General features: G+C 39.8%; 4 protein-coding genes across 4 annotated transcripts; 2 read left to right on the top strand and 2 right to left on the bottom strand.

Annotated features, from left to right (window-relative positions):
* Window positions 1-350: 350 nt before the first annotated feature.
* Window positions 351-3899, top strand: LOC106335597. The gene is made up of 8 exons (XM_013774163.1): window positions 351-1015; window positions 1140-1310; window positions 1406-1649; window positions 1735-1935; window positions 2008-2489; window positions 2556-2720; window positions 2803-3046; window positions 3128-3899. Exons 1-8 carry the CDS (start codon window positions 711-713, stop codon window positions 3728-3730), a joined length of 2415 nt encoding a protein of 804 aa, XP_013629617.1. The 5' UTR covers window positions 351-710; the 3' UTR covers window positions 3731-3899.
* Window positions 3900-4446: 547 nt separating this feature from the next.
* LOC106329566 (PH domain-containing protein DDB_G0287875) lies at window positions 4447-6599 on the top strand. The gene is made up of 8 exons (XM_013768254.1): window positions 4447-4621; window positions 4747-5250; window positions 5333-5575; window positions 5654-5715; window positions 5807-5863; window positions 5941-6004; window positions 6098-6268; window positions 6373-6599. Exons 1-8 carry the CDS (start codon window positions 4571-4573, stop codon window positions 6385-6387), a joined length of 1167 nt encoding a protein of 388 aa, XP_013623708.1. The 5' UTR covers window positions 4447-4570; the 3' UTR covers window positions 6388-6599.
* Window positions 6600-6667: 68 nt separating this feature from the next.
* LOC106329565 (classical arabinogalactan protein 11) lies at window positions 6668-7307 on the bottom strand. The gene has a single exon (XM_013768253.1). It carries the CDS (start codon window positions 7210-7212, stop codon window positions 6802-6804), a length of 411 nt encoding a protein of 136 aa, XP_013623707.1. The 5' UTR covers window positions 7213-7307; the 3' UTR covers window positions 6668-6801.
* Window positions 7308-7670: 363 nt separating this feature from the next.
* On the bottom strand, window positions 7671-11193 carry LOC106335455 (protein SIEVE ELEMENT OCCLUSION A). Its single transcript, XM_013773976.1, has 7 exons — window positions 10533-11193; window positions 10378-10458; window positions 9624-10093; window positions 9418-9527; window positions 9189-9331; window positions 8635-9099; window positions 7671-8538 (listed from the first exon to the last, which is right to left on the bottom strand). The coding sequence occupies exons 1-7, from the start codon at window positions 11103-11105 to the stop codon at window positions 7888-7890; spliced, it is 2493 nt and encodes an 830-aa protein (XP_013629430.1). The 5' UTR covers window positions 11106-11193; the 3' UTR covers window positions 7671-7887.
* Window positions 11194-12861: the final 1668 nt, after the last annotated feature.

Here is a 12861-nt window from a genome sequence, read left to right on the forward strand (position 1 = left end):
ATTTGTTTATAAAAGCATAACAAAAGAAAAAAAATCTGATAATCAAGAAACTGATATAATACATATCTAAATATTTAGGTTTTATGTTACTTTAAAAAGTTGCCTAAAACAATGAGAGGGAATAAATACTAAATATAGTATGTGATGTGCATGTACAAGAATTTTAATAAGAAAGAAAAAGAAATGGCCTTGTATAGACAAGTCAATATAAATGCCTGATTGTAACAACTAAGAAGTTTAATTCCCAAAATAAATGCATATATATAATGAATAATTGGAAGTAATTAGATAAATTAATGGGGATGACTTAATAAATAATGAGGAAAATAAAAGAGAGAAAGAAAGAAAACGCTGGCAACTCGCCGTGTGTTTGTTTGGAAGTATGTGAAAAGGCCACTAGCACACGTCTTGCCGGAGCCCAATTTCGGCGATTCTTCAGAGTCGTCCTTCGTCCCCCAAAAACGCAATTTTTATAATTAGAATCTTTTGGTTATTCAAATCGAATCTGAATTTTAGAAAAAAGATATTGAGAGTAGCAGTTTGTCGTGGTGACCACTACCTAATCATAACCCACCTGTTGTTTTATACAAGGAAAAAAGGGGGGGGGGCATTGGATCCATCATCATCCTCCTCCTCTGTCTCCATGCATTGACTTTTTTTTTTTGATTTCTCTCCTCTCTGTTCCATTTCCTCCTTCCAAATTTCTTCAAATGGAGATGCGGTGGGGTTTGATCACGGTGGTGATTGTGGCTGTGGCTGTGGGTTTAGGGTCGGCGGATGAATGGGGTCAAAGGGCACCGTATCGGATCCACACGCTGTTCTCGGTGGAGTGCCAGAACTACTTCGATTGGCAGACGGTTGGTCTGATGCACAGCTTCAAGAAATCCCGACAGCCCGGTCCGATTACCCGGTTATTGAGCTGTACCGAAGAGGAGATGAAGAATTACAGAGGCATGGATCTCGCTCCCACTTTCCGCGTCCCCTCTTGGAGCAGACACCCCAAGACCGGTGACTGGTAATTAAACACTAAACACAAACTCTTAATTGCATGTCTTTGAAATTGCCTTGCCACTCAAAAAGTTTCGATTTTTGCTTGATCCAGTTATGTACGTCTCCTTCTTTCTCCTCTTTTTGGTTAGGTACCCAGCAATTAACAAACCCGTAGGAGTTCTTCACTGGCTTCAACACAGTGAAGATGCCAAGAATGTGGATTGGGTCGTTATTCTTGATGCTGACCAGATCATTAGAGGTCCTATCATCCCTTGGGAACTTGGTGCTGAAAGGGGTAGACCCTTTGCTGCCCACTACGGGTACTTTTACCTCTCTTCTTCACCCTTACCTACCATTTGTGTTTGGCTCTCTCTCACACCCTCCCTCTTTCTTTTATTATCTCCTATCAAAACAGCTACTTGGTTGGCTGCGATAACATGCTTGTCCGATTGCACACTAATCATCCTGAGCTCTGTGACAAAGTTGGCGGTCTTCTCGCTATGCACATCGATGATCTTCGCGTCCTGGCCCCTCTTTGGCTTTCCAAGACTGAAGATGTTCGCCAAGACACTGCTCACTGGTCCACCAACCTTACCGGTGATGTTTACGGCAAAGGTTGGATCAGTGAGATGTATGGTTACTCCTTCGGTGCTGCTGAAGTAAATCTCCTTCTCTTTCTGCTCATGCTCCAAGTGTGTTTGATTTCCATTATTAACAACTTGTGTTTTTTTTTTTTATCGTCAGGCTGGACTAAAGCACAAGATAAACGACGACTTGATGATATATCCAGGGTATGTTCCACGAGAAGGTGTTGAGCCTATTCTGATGCACTACGGTTTGCCTTTTTCCATCGGTAACTGGTCTTTCACTAAACTTGACCACCACGAAGACAACATTGTCTATGACTGCAACCGTCTCTTCCCCGAGCCTCCATACCCAAGAGAGGTAGGGTAGGGGTAACTAACTCTTTTCTCAACTCCACTTCAAATACTAAGAAAACAGTTTTATAATATATAGGTGAAAATGATGGAACCTGATCAGTACAAGCGAAGAGGTCTACTCTTGAGTCTAGAATGCATGAATACATTGAACGAGGGACTCATACTGCGCCACGCTGAAAACGGGTGTCCCAAGCCAAAGTGGTCCAAATACTTGAGCTTTCTCAAGAGCAAAACTTTCATGGAGTTAACAAAGCCTAAGCTGCTTGCACCAGGAAGTGTACATATCTTGCCAGACCAACACCAACACCAGCCGCCACCCGTCGATGAATTCAAAGGACCTTATCCAAAGATCCACACACTGTTCTCCACCGAGTGCACAACTTATTTCGACTGGCAAACAGTTGGGTTCATGCACAGTTTCAGGTTGAGTGGTCAGCCCGGGAACATCACTCGGCTTCTCAGTTGCACAGATGAAGATCTGAAAAAGTATAAAGGTCATGACTTGGCCCCCACGCATAATGTTCCTTCCATGAGCAGACATCCTCTCACAGGGGATTGGTAAGTCTAACATCAGGGGGTTTAATGTTACTACTATAACTTGATCTGATATTTGGAATGAATCAGGTACCCGGCAATTAACAAACCGGCGGCGGTCGTTCATTGGCTTCACCACACGAATATAGATGCAGAATACATAGTAATTCTTGATGCTGACATGATCCTCAGAGGACCCATCACTCCTTGGGAGTATAAGGCAGCTCGAGGACGTCCAGTTTCTACTCCTTACGAGTAAATATACAAATCTCTCTTTCTCTGTTTGGAAGATGCATAAACTATTTCTTTTTGTTTAACTATTTCTTTTTGTTTGTAGCTATCTTATTGGGTGTGACAACGATCTTGCAAAACTTCACACGCGTAACCCCGAGGCATGTGATAAAGTTGGTGGAGTCATAATAATGCACATAGATGACCTCAGGAAATTCGCAATGTACTGGTTGCTGAAAACGCAGGAGGTTCGAGCAGACAGAGAACATTACGCCAAGGAGTTAACCGGGGATATATATGAGTCCGGTTGGATCAGCGAAATGTACGGTTATTCCTTCGGTGCTGCTGAGGTATAAACACACTCTTATTAATTCTGATCAACAGTAAATTGTGTGATCAATTGGTCTAACATACTTTGGTTACAATTGCAGCTGAATTTGAGGCATATCATAAACAAGGAGATATTGATATACCCTGGTTACGTCCCTGAACCGGGTGTTGACTATCGAGTTTTCCATTACGGTCTTGAGTTCAAAGTAGGGAACTGGAGCTTCGACAAGGCGAATTGGAGGAACACCGATCTCATCAACAAGTGCTGGGCCAAGTTCCCGGACCCGCCTACTCCTTCAGAGGTTCATGAAACGGACAATGATCGACGGCAAAGAGACCTTCTCAGTATTGAATGTGGACAGAAGCTAAACGAAGCTCTGTTGCTGCATCACAAGAGAAGGAATTGCCCTGAACCTGGATCTGAGTCTGAGTCGAAGGAGAGTATCTCCTCGGGTTCGAGAAAAGTGGGAAAGTTGGAAGCGAAACAAGCCAAAGGAAGCGATGAGACGACGGAAGAAACGACGTCAGAAGGGAGATTCAGCAGGTTGAAGATGTGGGTGATCGCTGTGTGGGTGATATCTGGAGTAGGGTTCATGGTAGTGATGCTATTGGTGTGCTCCACTCGTAAAGTCAGGGCAAGAGGGAAAGGTTACAGAAACAAGAGACGAACTACTTCTTCCTACTCCAAGCCGGGTTTCGAATGATCAGGCGGGCTCATTTTGGCTTGAAAGTCTTTGAGCATTGTATTTGTAGAGATACAAATTAAACCCAAAAAGGATATTATTCCCCACAAAGTCATATATAGAGTTTATTTGTATTCTTAAGGATTTGTTCTTTGTTTTTAAGAATTCTAAATTGGCATTTTGTTCTCAATCTCTTAGTTTCAAAGCACACGACATTAGGGGACAAGCTGGAGGATGGATGTCTCCAATAACCCTTCTTTTCAAGTTTTAAACCAAAAGGGTCACTTGAGTTTAGTAGCCCAAGTGTAAGTCTGTACTCCCACTTCCAATGGATAATTTCATTTATTTATTAGGAGGAAGATTTTGCTTTAGAATTCTTTCAGAAATTTAATTCAAAAAATTTAATCTTCTGTTTGCTCAAAAAAAATTAATCTTCTGTTAATATAAGCGAAATATTAATAATAAACATGTTTAAAGAAAACTATTGAAAACATTATCGTGTACCTTAGAAAAAAATATATACACTTTAGAAGAAAAAGTGATAATATCTGTTTAAAATATAGTATATTACGGACTACTTACTTTATCTCATAAAGTGTGTGCCTTTTCTTTTTATCTATCAACGGAATAAACAGACATGGTCCCAGACGACCTGCAAAATTTTGAATTCAAATTTAAACAGTGAAAAAAGCTAAATACAACGGACAAAAATCCACATTTCCACTTTTTTTCTCTTTGTAATTTTTGTAAGCAACTCTTATATTCAAAACAAACTTGGGATCCTTGTAACTAACTAGATACAATCTAAATTTTCACTTGACTGTCTGTAAAATTAGAACCTTGTTCCAAAAAGAAAAAAGCATGGGAGAATCTGCTTGCCTCATGCAGCCATTCTCATACGCAGCTCCACAGGTGGGTTCTTAGTTTCCTCATTCTTTCTACTTCCATTTCAGTTCCATGTCTTACTTTTAACATTTTCTTTCTGTTTTGTTCATAGAGATTTCTAAGAAAGATGTATCTGTCTCTTTGTGTAATAGGGAGATTCTCTTGGTGCTTTAGGACAGTCTGTGTCCTTTGGGAGATTCATGTCTGAGAGACTTGACTGGGAAAAATGGTCATCTTTCCCGACACAGAACCGTTATGTGGCGGAGGCAGAGAGATACTCGAGGCCAGGGTCTGTGGCTCAGAAGAAAGCCTTCTTCGAAGCTCACTACAAGAATCTCGCTGCTGCAAGAAAAGCTGCCGCTGAAGAGGCACTCTTGCTCCGACAGCAAACCTCTGATGAGTTGGTTCCAGTTCAAGAAGAAGATATCAATGGCGTAGGAAAGAAAGAATCAGACCCCCCGGTTCCTGAGATTCCAAGAGCATCTTTAGATGCTGAAATGAAAGTAGTTGCAGAAAAAGTAAGCAGGTCTTCTGGTAATAGACAGTCTGATGAGAAAGAGAACCGTCGGAAGACTGAGTCAGAGATCAATGGCAAAGGGTCTACAGTTAAAGAAGAACAACAGGTTGAGGAGAAAACGCCTATGATCCTCCTTAAGGTATATTTTTTTTATTAAAGTTTTTTTTTCCCATGGCTTCTTTTGTTCTTCATCTGTTAGTTTTTTTTTTTTTTTTTTGAAGAAGAATTCCAAAGAAGCACAACCAAAGAGCAGTACAAAGCCGAGAGTGTCTAAGCTCAATATATCGGAGAGGACTCCAAGTCAAAAGCCTAGTAACAAGAGCAGCTCTTACAATTTCACACCAGCAAAAGAGTTCAATAGGTTAGTGTCCATCATAAGGAAGATTGATGGGTCATCAAGAGCTTCTTCTAAACAAACCAAAGAATGCAAAACTCCTCTCCGGACACCATCAAGCAATAATAAGGTGAGTGTTTCACTCATTTTATGATAAGGGTAAACCAAGATTAGTGCCTTTATGTTCTTGTGATTGGATTAACTGTAGGTATCTGCAAAGGGAATTGTGGAGGACTCTTTGTTCACCACACCTTTGTCTAGTAACAGAAGGTAAAAACACACTGCCTCAATAAACTCTTTTAAGTACTTAAATGATGTGTGGTTAGAGAATTAACTCATCAGGTGTTAAAAATAAATGCAGAGCTCCTGATTCTTCTACCAAGACAGGTCGAGGAAGATGGAATTTCCTCCCTGCAGAGTAAGAACTCGTCTTTAATTAAATGAATTATTTCACATTTCATATGTATAATAATTCTTTATTGGGGGAAAAAGCAGGACGCCGAGCTGCTTCACACCGTTTGGCTTAAGAACAGAGGAGAGAGCAGAGAGAAGAAAAAAGGCAAGATGAGCTTTGAGTGTTTTTGGTTTCTTGGTATCTACGCTTTCTTCTTTGTCGCTTACCATTTGTAGTGAGTGGTTCTTGATGTTTTAGAAGCTAGAGGAGAAATTCAAAGCCATGGAGGCACAGAAAGAGAAGGAGGAGGAGCAGGAGAGGAGTGTGGAGAAAGAAGAGAGTAAACTAAGGCAAAGGCTGTGCTTCAAGGCGAAGCAACTTCCAAATTTCTACAAACACAGACCTAAATCCACTGACCAAACTAAAAAAGTAAGCTCATCATCTTTTATTTTTAAATGTTATGCCAAAGAACATATATAGCTCATTCATTGTTTCGTGTCTGTCTGACAGAGATCTGTTTTCGTCTTTTGTAGGCTCTGTTACGGTAGCAGAGAGAGAGAGATGCTAAAGAATAAATCATTTATCCTTCAGAGATGTGAACTACTGTATATTGCGCAGCCTTAGCGCCTGTGTGGAGGATTAGTCTCTCTGGAAGGAATCCTTCAACTACTCTTTTCTTCTTTTCTCTGAGACACACTGGATTTGATCATTTGTATTAATATTTGTAATTTTGTGTTCTATTAAATATCTTTTTGCTTCTTTTGAAAACCACACAAAACAAACTGTAAACTTACGTAGTAGACAAAGAGCATTTAACGCATCCAAAAATATTACAAGAACATTAGTAGTATAATTAATAATAGGTCCCTTTAATCTTTTGATATAATAATTCGCATATAGAAAAGATTTGGTGTCATCTCAAAAGTTACACAAAGTCATATGAAACAAAGTTGTTTATCAACTTAGAGAGAGAAGAAGAAGAATCCGACGGCGGCGACAGTGCCGGCGATGGAGAGCTTCACATTAGTGGCGCTGCCGTCGAGTACCTCGGGGCCGGGGGTGGGTGCATCGGATGATGGCCCATCAACAACCTCTGGGGTAGGAGCTGGTGGGGAGGAGACGGTGGGTCCCTCCGCAGATTCACTCGGGCTGGTTGCTGCGTAATCGTCTTCGGCTGTTGGTTCCTCTGCCACAGGGGACGATGCTTTGGGTGCGGAGGCTGACGATGATTTGGGTGCAGCAGCCGGTGCCTTGGTCTGCGTGGTGGGTGCTTTTGTAGGGGAGGCGGTGGGAGCAGCCGAGGGTGCGTCGGCAGCGAATGCGGTGGCCACCACCAAAGCCAATAGAGCCAATACGACAAATTGACGTGCCATTTTAAAAATGATTAAAGGTGTTCCAAAGCTAAAGCAGTATGTATTATTTATTTATTTTTCTGAATACTGCAAAAGCTTTAGATGAAGAAAACTAAGAGGACAATGAGATGAATTTATATGTTTTCAATGATGAGATATTTTAGGAAAAAAACCCATGGATTTGAGAGAATAATGGAGATCCAATAGCCTTATTTTAGAAAATGTGTGTCTGTATTATATATTTGTAGCAAACTTTGGATCCTATAATTAGATTATTAAATACTAAATTTGATTTCTAGGAAGAAAAATAAACCGGTTGTTCCCTTCTGATGGTTAATAAAGGTCCAGTTTGAAAACCAGAGGAAAATAGTACACTACTATTTTGGAAAAATCAGTATTGATGTATCTAATTAATATGGTATTTGATGTTTTGGAAGCTTTAACTTGAAAAGAAAATCCTTATATTTTAAAAACAAGAGTTGGCTACAAATACATAAAACTTTTTATTATTTTTCCAAATCATAAACACACAAATTTGAGTACAAAGATTCCGCTTTCATAGACCAGAAGCAGCAGCAACAACAACCACATGAAGTAGAGAAACACAACAAGTAATTTAATTGAATGAGATGAAAGAGAGAGACAAACTTTGGTTTTATTATTTAAAGAAGCTTCCAAATCAACATCTTCTTCCTCTTACTCAAGGCAGCATTGGTACAAGTAGTACTTTTCCATGGTCCTGCGGCACTCGGTGCACTCGACCTCATCGGGTATAATCCCAGCAGTCTCAGGAAGCATGAACCTTGTGCAGTGGTGTGGTGGGAGACGCATCATCAGATGATCATTGAGTGCTTTCAGAAAACCACTTGTGGGAATGTTGACTTCCCATTCGTTGAATTCAGCCAAACCCTGGGAAAACAAGTTCCCCTTGGCTCGAACCATCAAGTCCGCAGTTTTGCTCACCAGTCCCCACCCATCTCCTTCTCCTCCAAAACCTAACAAAGCAACGATTTCTTGCAGCACAAGGTCCTTTTCCTCTTCTTTAAACCCTTGCCGCCCTTTTGTTCTTCGGGCTTTCAGCATCCTTTGTTTTGACTCCCACATGCTCTCAACCCTTGCCCAGAAAAACCAGATCTGGAACAGGTCCGGCAATGTATGGCTGAGGTTTTCATCTCTGATTGTGTTGATTATCGGCTGGATTCCGTTCTTAGGGTTCCTTTTTCCAACGTAAACCATCTCGATTTGAATGTTTGCTGCTTTTGCAACACTACGCCACAGACTCGTGAAGTTTCTTATCCATTGCATGTCTTCTCCACCATATACACATATGTATTTCCCATCAACAAGCTGATATAAAAACAATAAAAATTACTCATCTCTTGCAATTACTTGTAACACAAGAAACATGATCTCATAAATACTCTGTTTCTGAATAAAGGAAACCTGGTTGAGGGAGTGAGGATCAGTGCCATCAATCAAGAACTCAAGATTCCACTCCTGTTCACTCCATAGATCATGTTCCCTTGCGGTGGTGAAGGGATATGCGAATGTTTGCCAGATCCAGACCATGGGGAAAGCGTTAGTGGACATAACTTGGCCTTTGGGGTCAAGCGCAACGAGTATAGGTCTGTTCTTGAATCCCCACCATTCTCTCACAAACCTCACCGCAGCTCTTCTTAGCTTCCGAGGCTCTCCAAGAACGTACCACCTCATGTTGGAATGAAGTGACTCGAACTTGGCATCGTGAGCGTCTGTCCAGATATCTTGAACCGGGACCCATAGAATCTCGAATGATTGCTGCCATGCTTCTGTGTAGAGCGATTCCAGAATGTAGAGCTCTTTCTCGATGTTTTCTAGGTCTGATACCAGAAGCAGCACGTGCTTTTGCGTGAGCACGTTGATCCCAACCTGCTTAATGGTTGAAAGCAGGAGCAAGTGAGAGATAAACAGAGACAGACAGAGAGAGAGCAAAAGAGAATTTTAGTTTTGTTCTTTACGCGTCTCTTGGAAACACCAGCGCCGTGGTAAAGAAAATCAATAGGTCTGAGAAGACGAAGCAGAGGAGGAACAACGTCAACGTGGATGATAGTAGTGAACGTCTGAATGAGTTCTTGATACTCTTCTTCAACTATACCCTCCTCTGTAACATTACAGAACAAAAGAAACGAGCTTGAGAACAGAGAAACAAAGAGAGCTTAATAAAACAAACGTATAGTATATTTTTACCGATAGTCAAGCGACTCTTGTTGAGTTGTTCTAGCAGGTAAGCATTGATCTTCCTAAGCCTTTCACTATTCTCATGTATCTCCGAAACTTCCATAAACGACATGACTTGGCTGAGTGAACACAAATGAGTAGTAACTCTTAAAACTCTTTTCTTGCAGGCCAAGAAAGCTACGAAATAATAATAATAATAAAAAAAATGCACTTACTCCTGCTTGAACCCGCTGACGCCACTGATATGAGAAACGCAGATCAGAACGCTGCGGACAATCCAATAAACCGCGGTGGGGATATGATCGGTAAACGCAGCTGTGATGTGGTGAGGTGGGAGTTCATAGATCCGGATGATGGTAGTGGTGAGATCAACCATGTCTTGCATCAGAATCCGGGTCTTGTCGAGACGCTGGTGCAGCGCGTTCTGCCTAGAGAAGATGCTTGGGAGCTGTTTGATGAGCGCCAGAGATTTAGTGAGCTGATTCGTTGCGTACGTCTCCGCGAGGAGGAGGAAAACGCCGTATTTCACGGCCAAAGCGGCTAAGACGAGGACTAGCTTAGCATCCCAACGGTATTTGGAGACAAGGGACAGAACAGAGAACGTCGTTGTGTTGCGACTGTCTAAATGAAGCCCTGATGTCATCATGCCGTGAGACTCACCTCCATGAAGACACTTGCACTCGATCTGACACATTGATTACTATACTTCTTTAGAAAAATGAAATTAAATGTTAAAACAAAGAAAGCTTCATATGAGTATGTTGCATACTTTTTCTAATAAGTATGTATTCCTATAAGGAAAAAGAAATCGGGTTTTGAGGCTGCTATAAATACTGGTCTAAGGGGTTTGTAAGATATTGATTCACATAATAATAAGAAACTCTAAACGGGTATTTGTCTCAATTCGTTTTGATGTTTCTTTTGTTTTCTTCAAAGTTGAATCGCGTTTGTTCACAACAGAGTATATACCTCGCAAGTGATTTGATCGATGAGTTCCGCGAAAGTTTCAAAGGAGGTATGATCAGCGTAGTCCTTGAACACCACTGACGGCTGCAAAAGAAAGAAAATGAAAATCAATATGATGTCGAAAATTGGGGGATTAATTGGGGAGCAAGAAACAAAACCTTAGAATCAGAAGAGGAGGAGTCAATGGATGGGACGTAGGACTTGAAGATGTCATCAACAACGGAGAGAAGTGATTTGACATCAAAGAAGACCATGTCTGGACTATGAGTCTTCAAGACTCTATCAGCCATCACTCGGTCATCAGAGAGTGAAAACACTGGCCTCCCATTTCTTCGAAAGGCTTGGTTCTTTCCAGGTCCAAATCTTCCACCGAGCGAGTTGTGACCTAGTGATCTCGGAACCAAGGAATGTCGACTGTTGGCATCGTGGAGATCCTCTGATGAGTGAGGATGATGTGCGGTCTTAGGGACTACAGAACCGGTCTTTTTCTCGGGGTCATGATCCATCACCTTATTATGTGGAGGAGCAGAAACATTGTGGTGCTGGAGAGCATCTGAATGTTCACCAAAGGGTTTGTCTTCATGAGTTCTAGGGGCTAAGGGACGCCTTTCGCCTAAGTTATCAGCAGCCAGCTTCTGCTCGGCTGATCTTGGGATCAGAGAGACCCTGTTGAGAGGATCAGCCGGTGGGTCAGTGAAGGGCTTTGGGTTCAGTTGGAAGCGTTGAGCCATACTGGCGAGGAGGTAGGGGTTGAAGCAAAACCGATATGTGAAGGATACGATGTGTTGTGGTGAATGATTGGGTTAGTATCCATGTGTGTGTATATATGTAGGTGAAAAGTGTACTAAACCCAAAAAAAAGAAGGAAAAAAAAGAGAGGAAACTTTGAATCAACTTCTTTGCTTTGTCTTTGGTTCAACACTTGTGTTTTGTGTCACTTTGACACTTCCATATACAGTTCCTTCTACTTGTTCACTTTTCATTTTGTTTTGGATAATAAAGATATATAACATTAAATCCACAACGAAAGCAACTCGTGATACACGTTGAAAGGGACAATAGGCTACCTTGCTTGGATAGTGTTCATTCTCCATGAATCTACGAACATAACGAATCACACACAAAACATATGTATTGAAAACCTACTATCTATATTATAATTTTTACACCTTTATTACTATTGGCGTGTGTCTCAAGTCTCTCAGCTCCTTACTGTTTCCGGATGATCGAACTGTGTGGTATGAATAGTATTCACAATCTGGATCGAGGTTTAGTTTGGTCTGACCTTCGTTGTTTAGTGCTAATCGTTGGATCTTACGGGCAGAGGATAATGGTCCACTGGTTTGGTTAGATATGTTAGTGGCTCTTGGTCAGAGAGGGTTCAGTTGAATTGGAGATTGTTGTAGGTTGAATCGAAGAGAATTCATAAAAGTAGGCATGGGCATAAAATCCGGAACCCGAAATCCGAACCGAACCGAAAAACCCGACCCGTTATCCGACCCGAAATGTAAAAATATCCGAACGGTTGTACAAAAAATATCGAAACCCGAAGTGTTATTAACCGAACCCGAACGGATAACCCGAAAAATCCGAAATTAATAGTCAATATAAATATTTTGAAATATTTATAAGTATTTCAATTATTAAATTCAATATTTGTGGTAATATGATATATAATAATAAATATTAAAATTTTAATAAATGCTTTAAGTACACTATTAGTTATAAATAAGTATTTTATAATTTTCTCATTGAAATAAAATGTCTACTCTCTATAAGGCAATACATCTATATTATTAAAAGAAAAGTACCCATTTGAAAATGTTCTTATTTCATTAATTAAATTCACTTTTTTTTTGCTTGTCTTTTTCAGTTGCATTTATGAAATATCCTAAAACGAATAAAACTGCCTAATTTATTACTTGTCTTTTCAGTTACATTAATGAAATATGCTTAAATGAATTTAAACTTCCTATTTTATTGTTTGTCTTTTTCAGTTACCTTAATGAAATGTCCTTAAATAAATTTGGACATAATGTCATTTAATCAACCAAAAAAACTCATGAGTTATCCTTACGTGCATAATTCTAATAATGGAAATTTTTTAAAAACGTACATCATTAAATTTTTACTTAAAACATGCAACACTAATATATAACATGCATCAATAAAACTAGAATTTGACTCACACAATTGTACGAATATTATTTTCAGTTGATTAAATTTAAAAATAAATATTTATTCAAAAAATATTTAAGAATGACTATGTTTTTAAAAATTATATGGTATTATTTGCTCATAACTCATTTGTCATTTGATAAATTGTTAGAAAAAAAATTTTAGCATAATATAACTCAGTTGTCATTTGCTAAATTTATGGTTTTTATTTATATTTTTTATTATTTAATTATAATATTTTCATTTTATATTTGAAAGATAAATGAATTTTCTTTCAAACAATATTTTTGTAAATGTATTTTTTAAAAAA

Source organism: Brassica oleracea, chromosome C3 (assembly GCF_000695525.1).
Source record: "Brassica oleracea var. oleracea cultivar TO1000 chromosome C3, BOL, whole genome shotgun sequence".
NCBI classification, from domain to species: Eukaryota; Viridiplantae; Streptophyta; class Magnoliopsida; order Brassicales; family Brassicaceae; genus Brassica; species Brassica oleracea.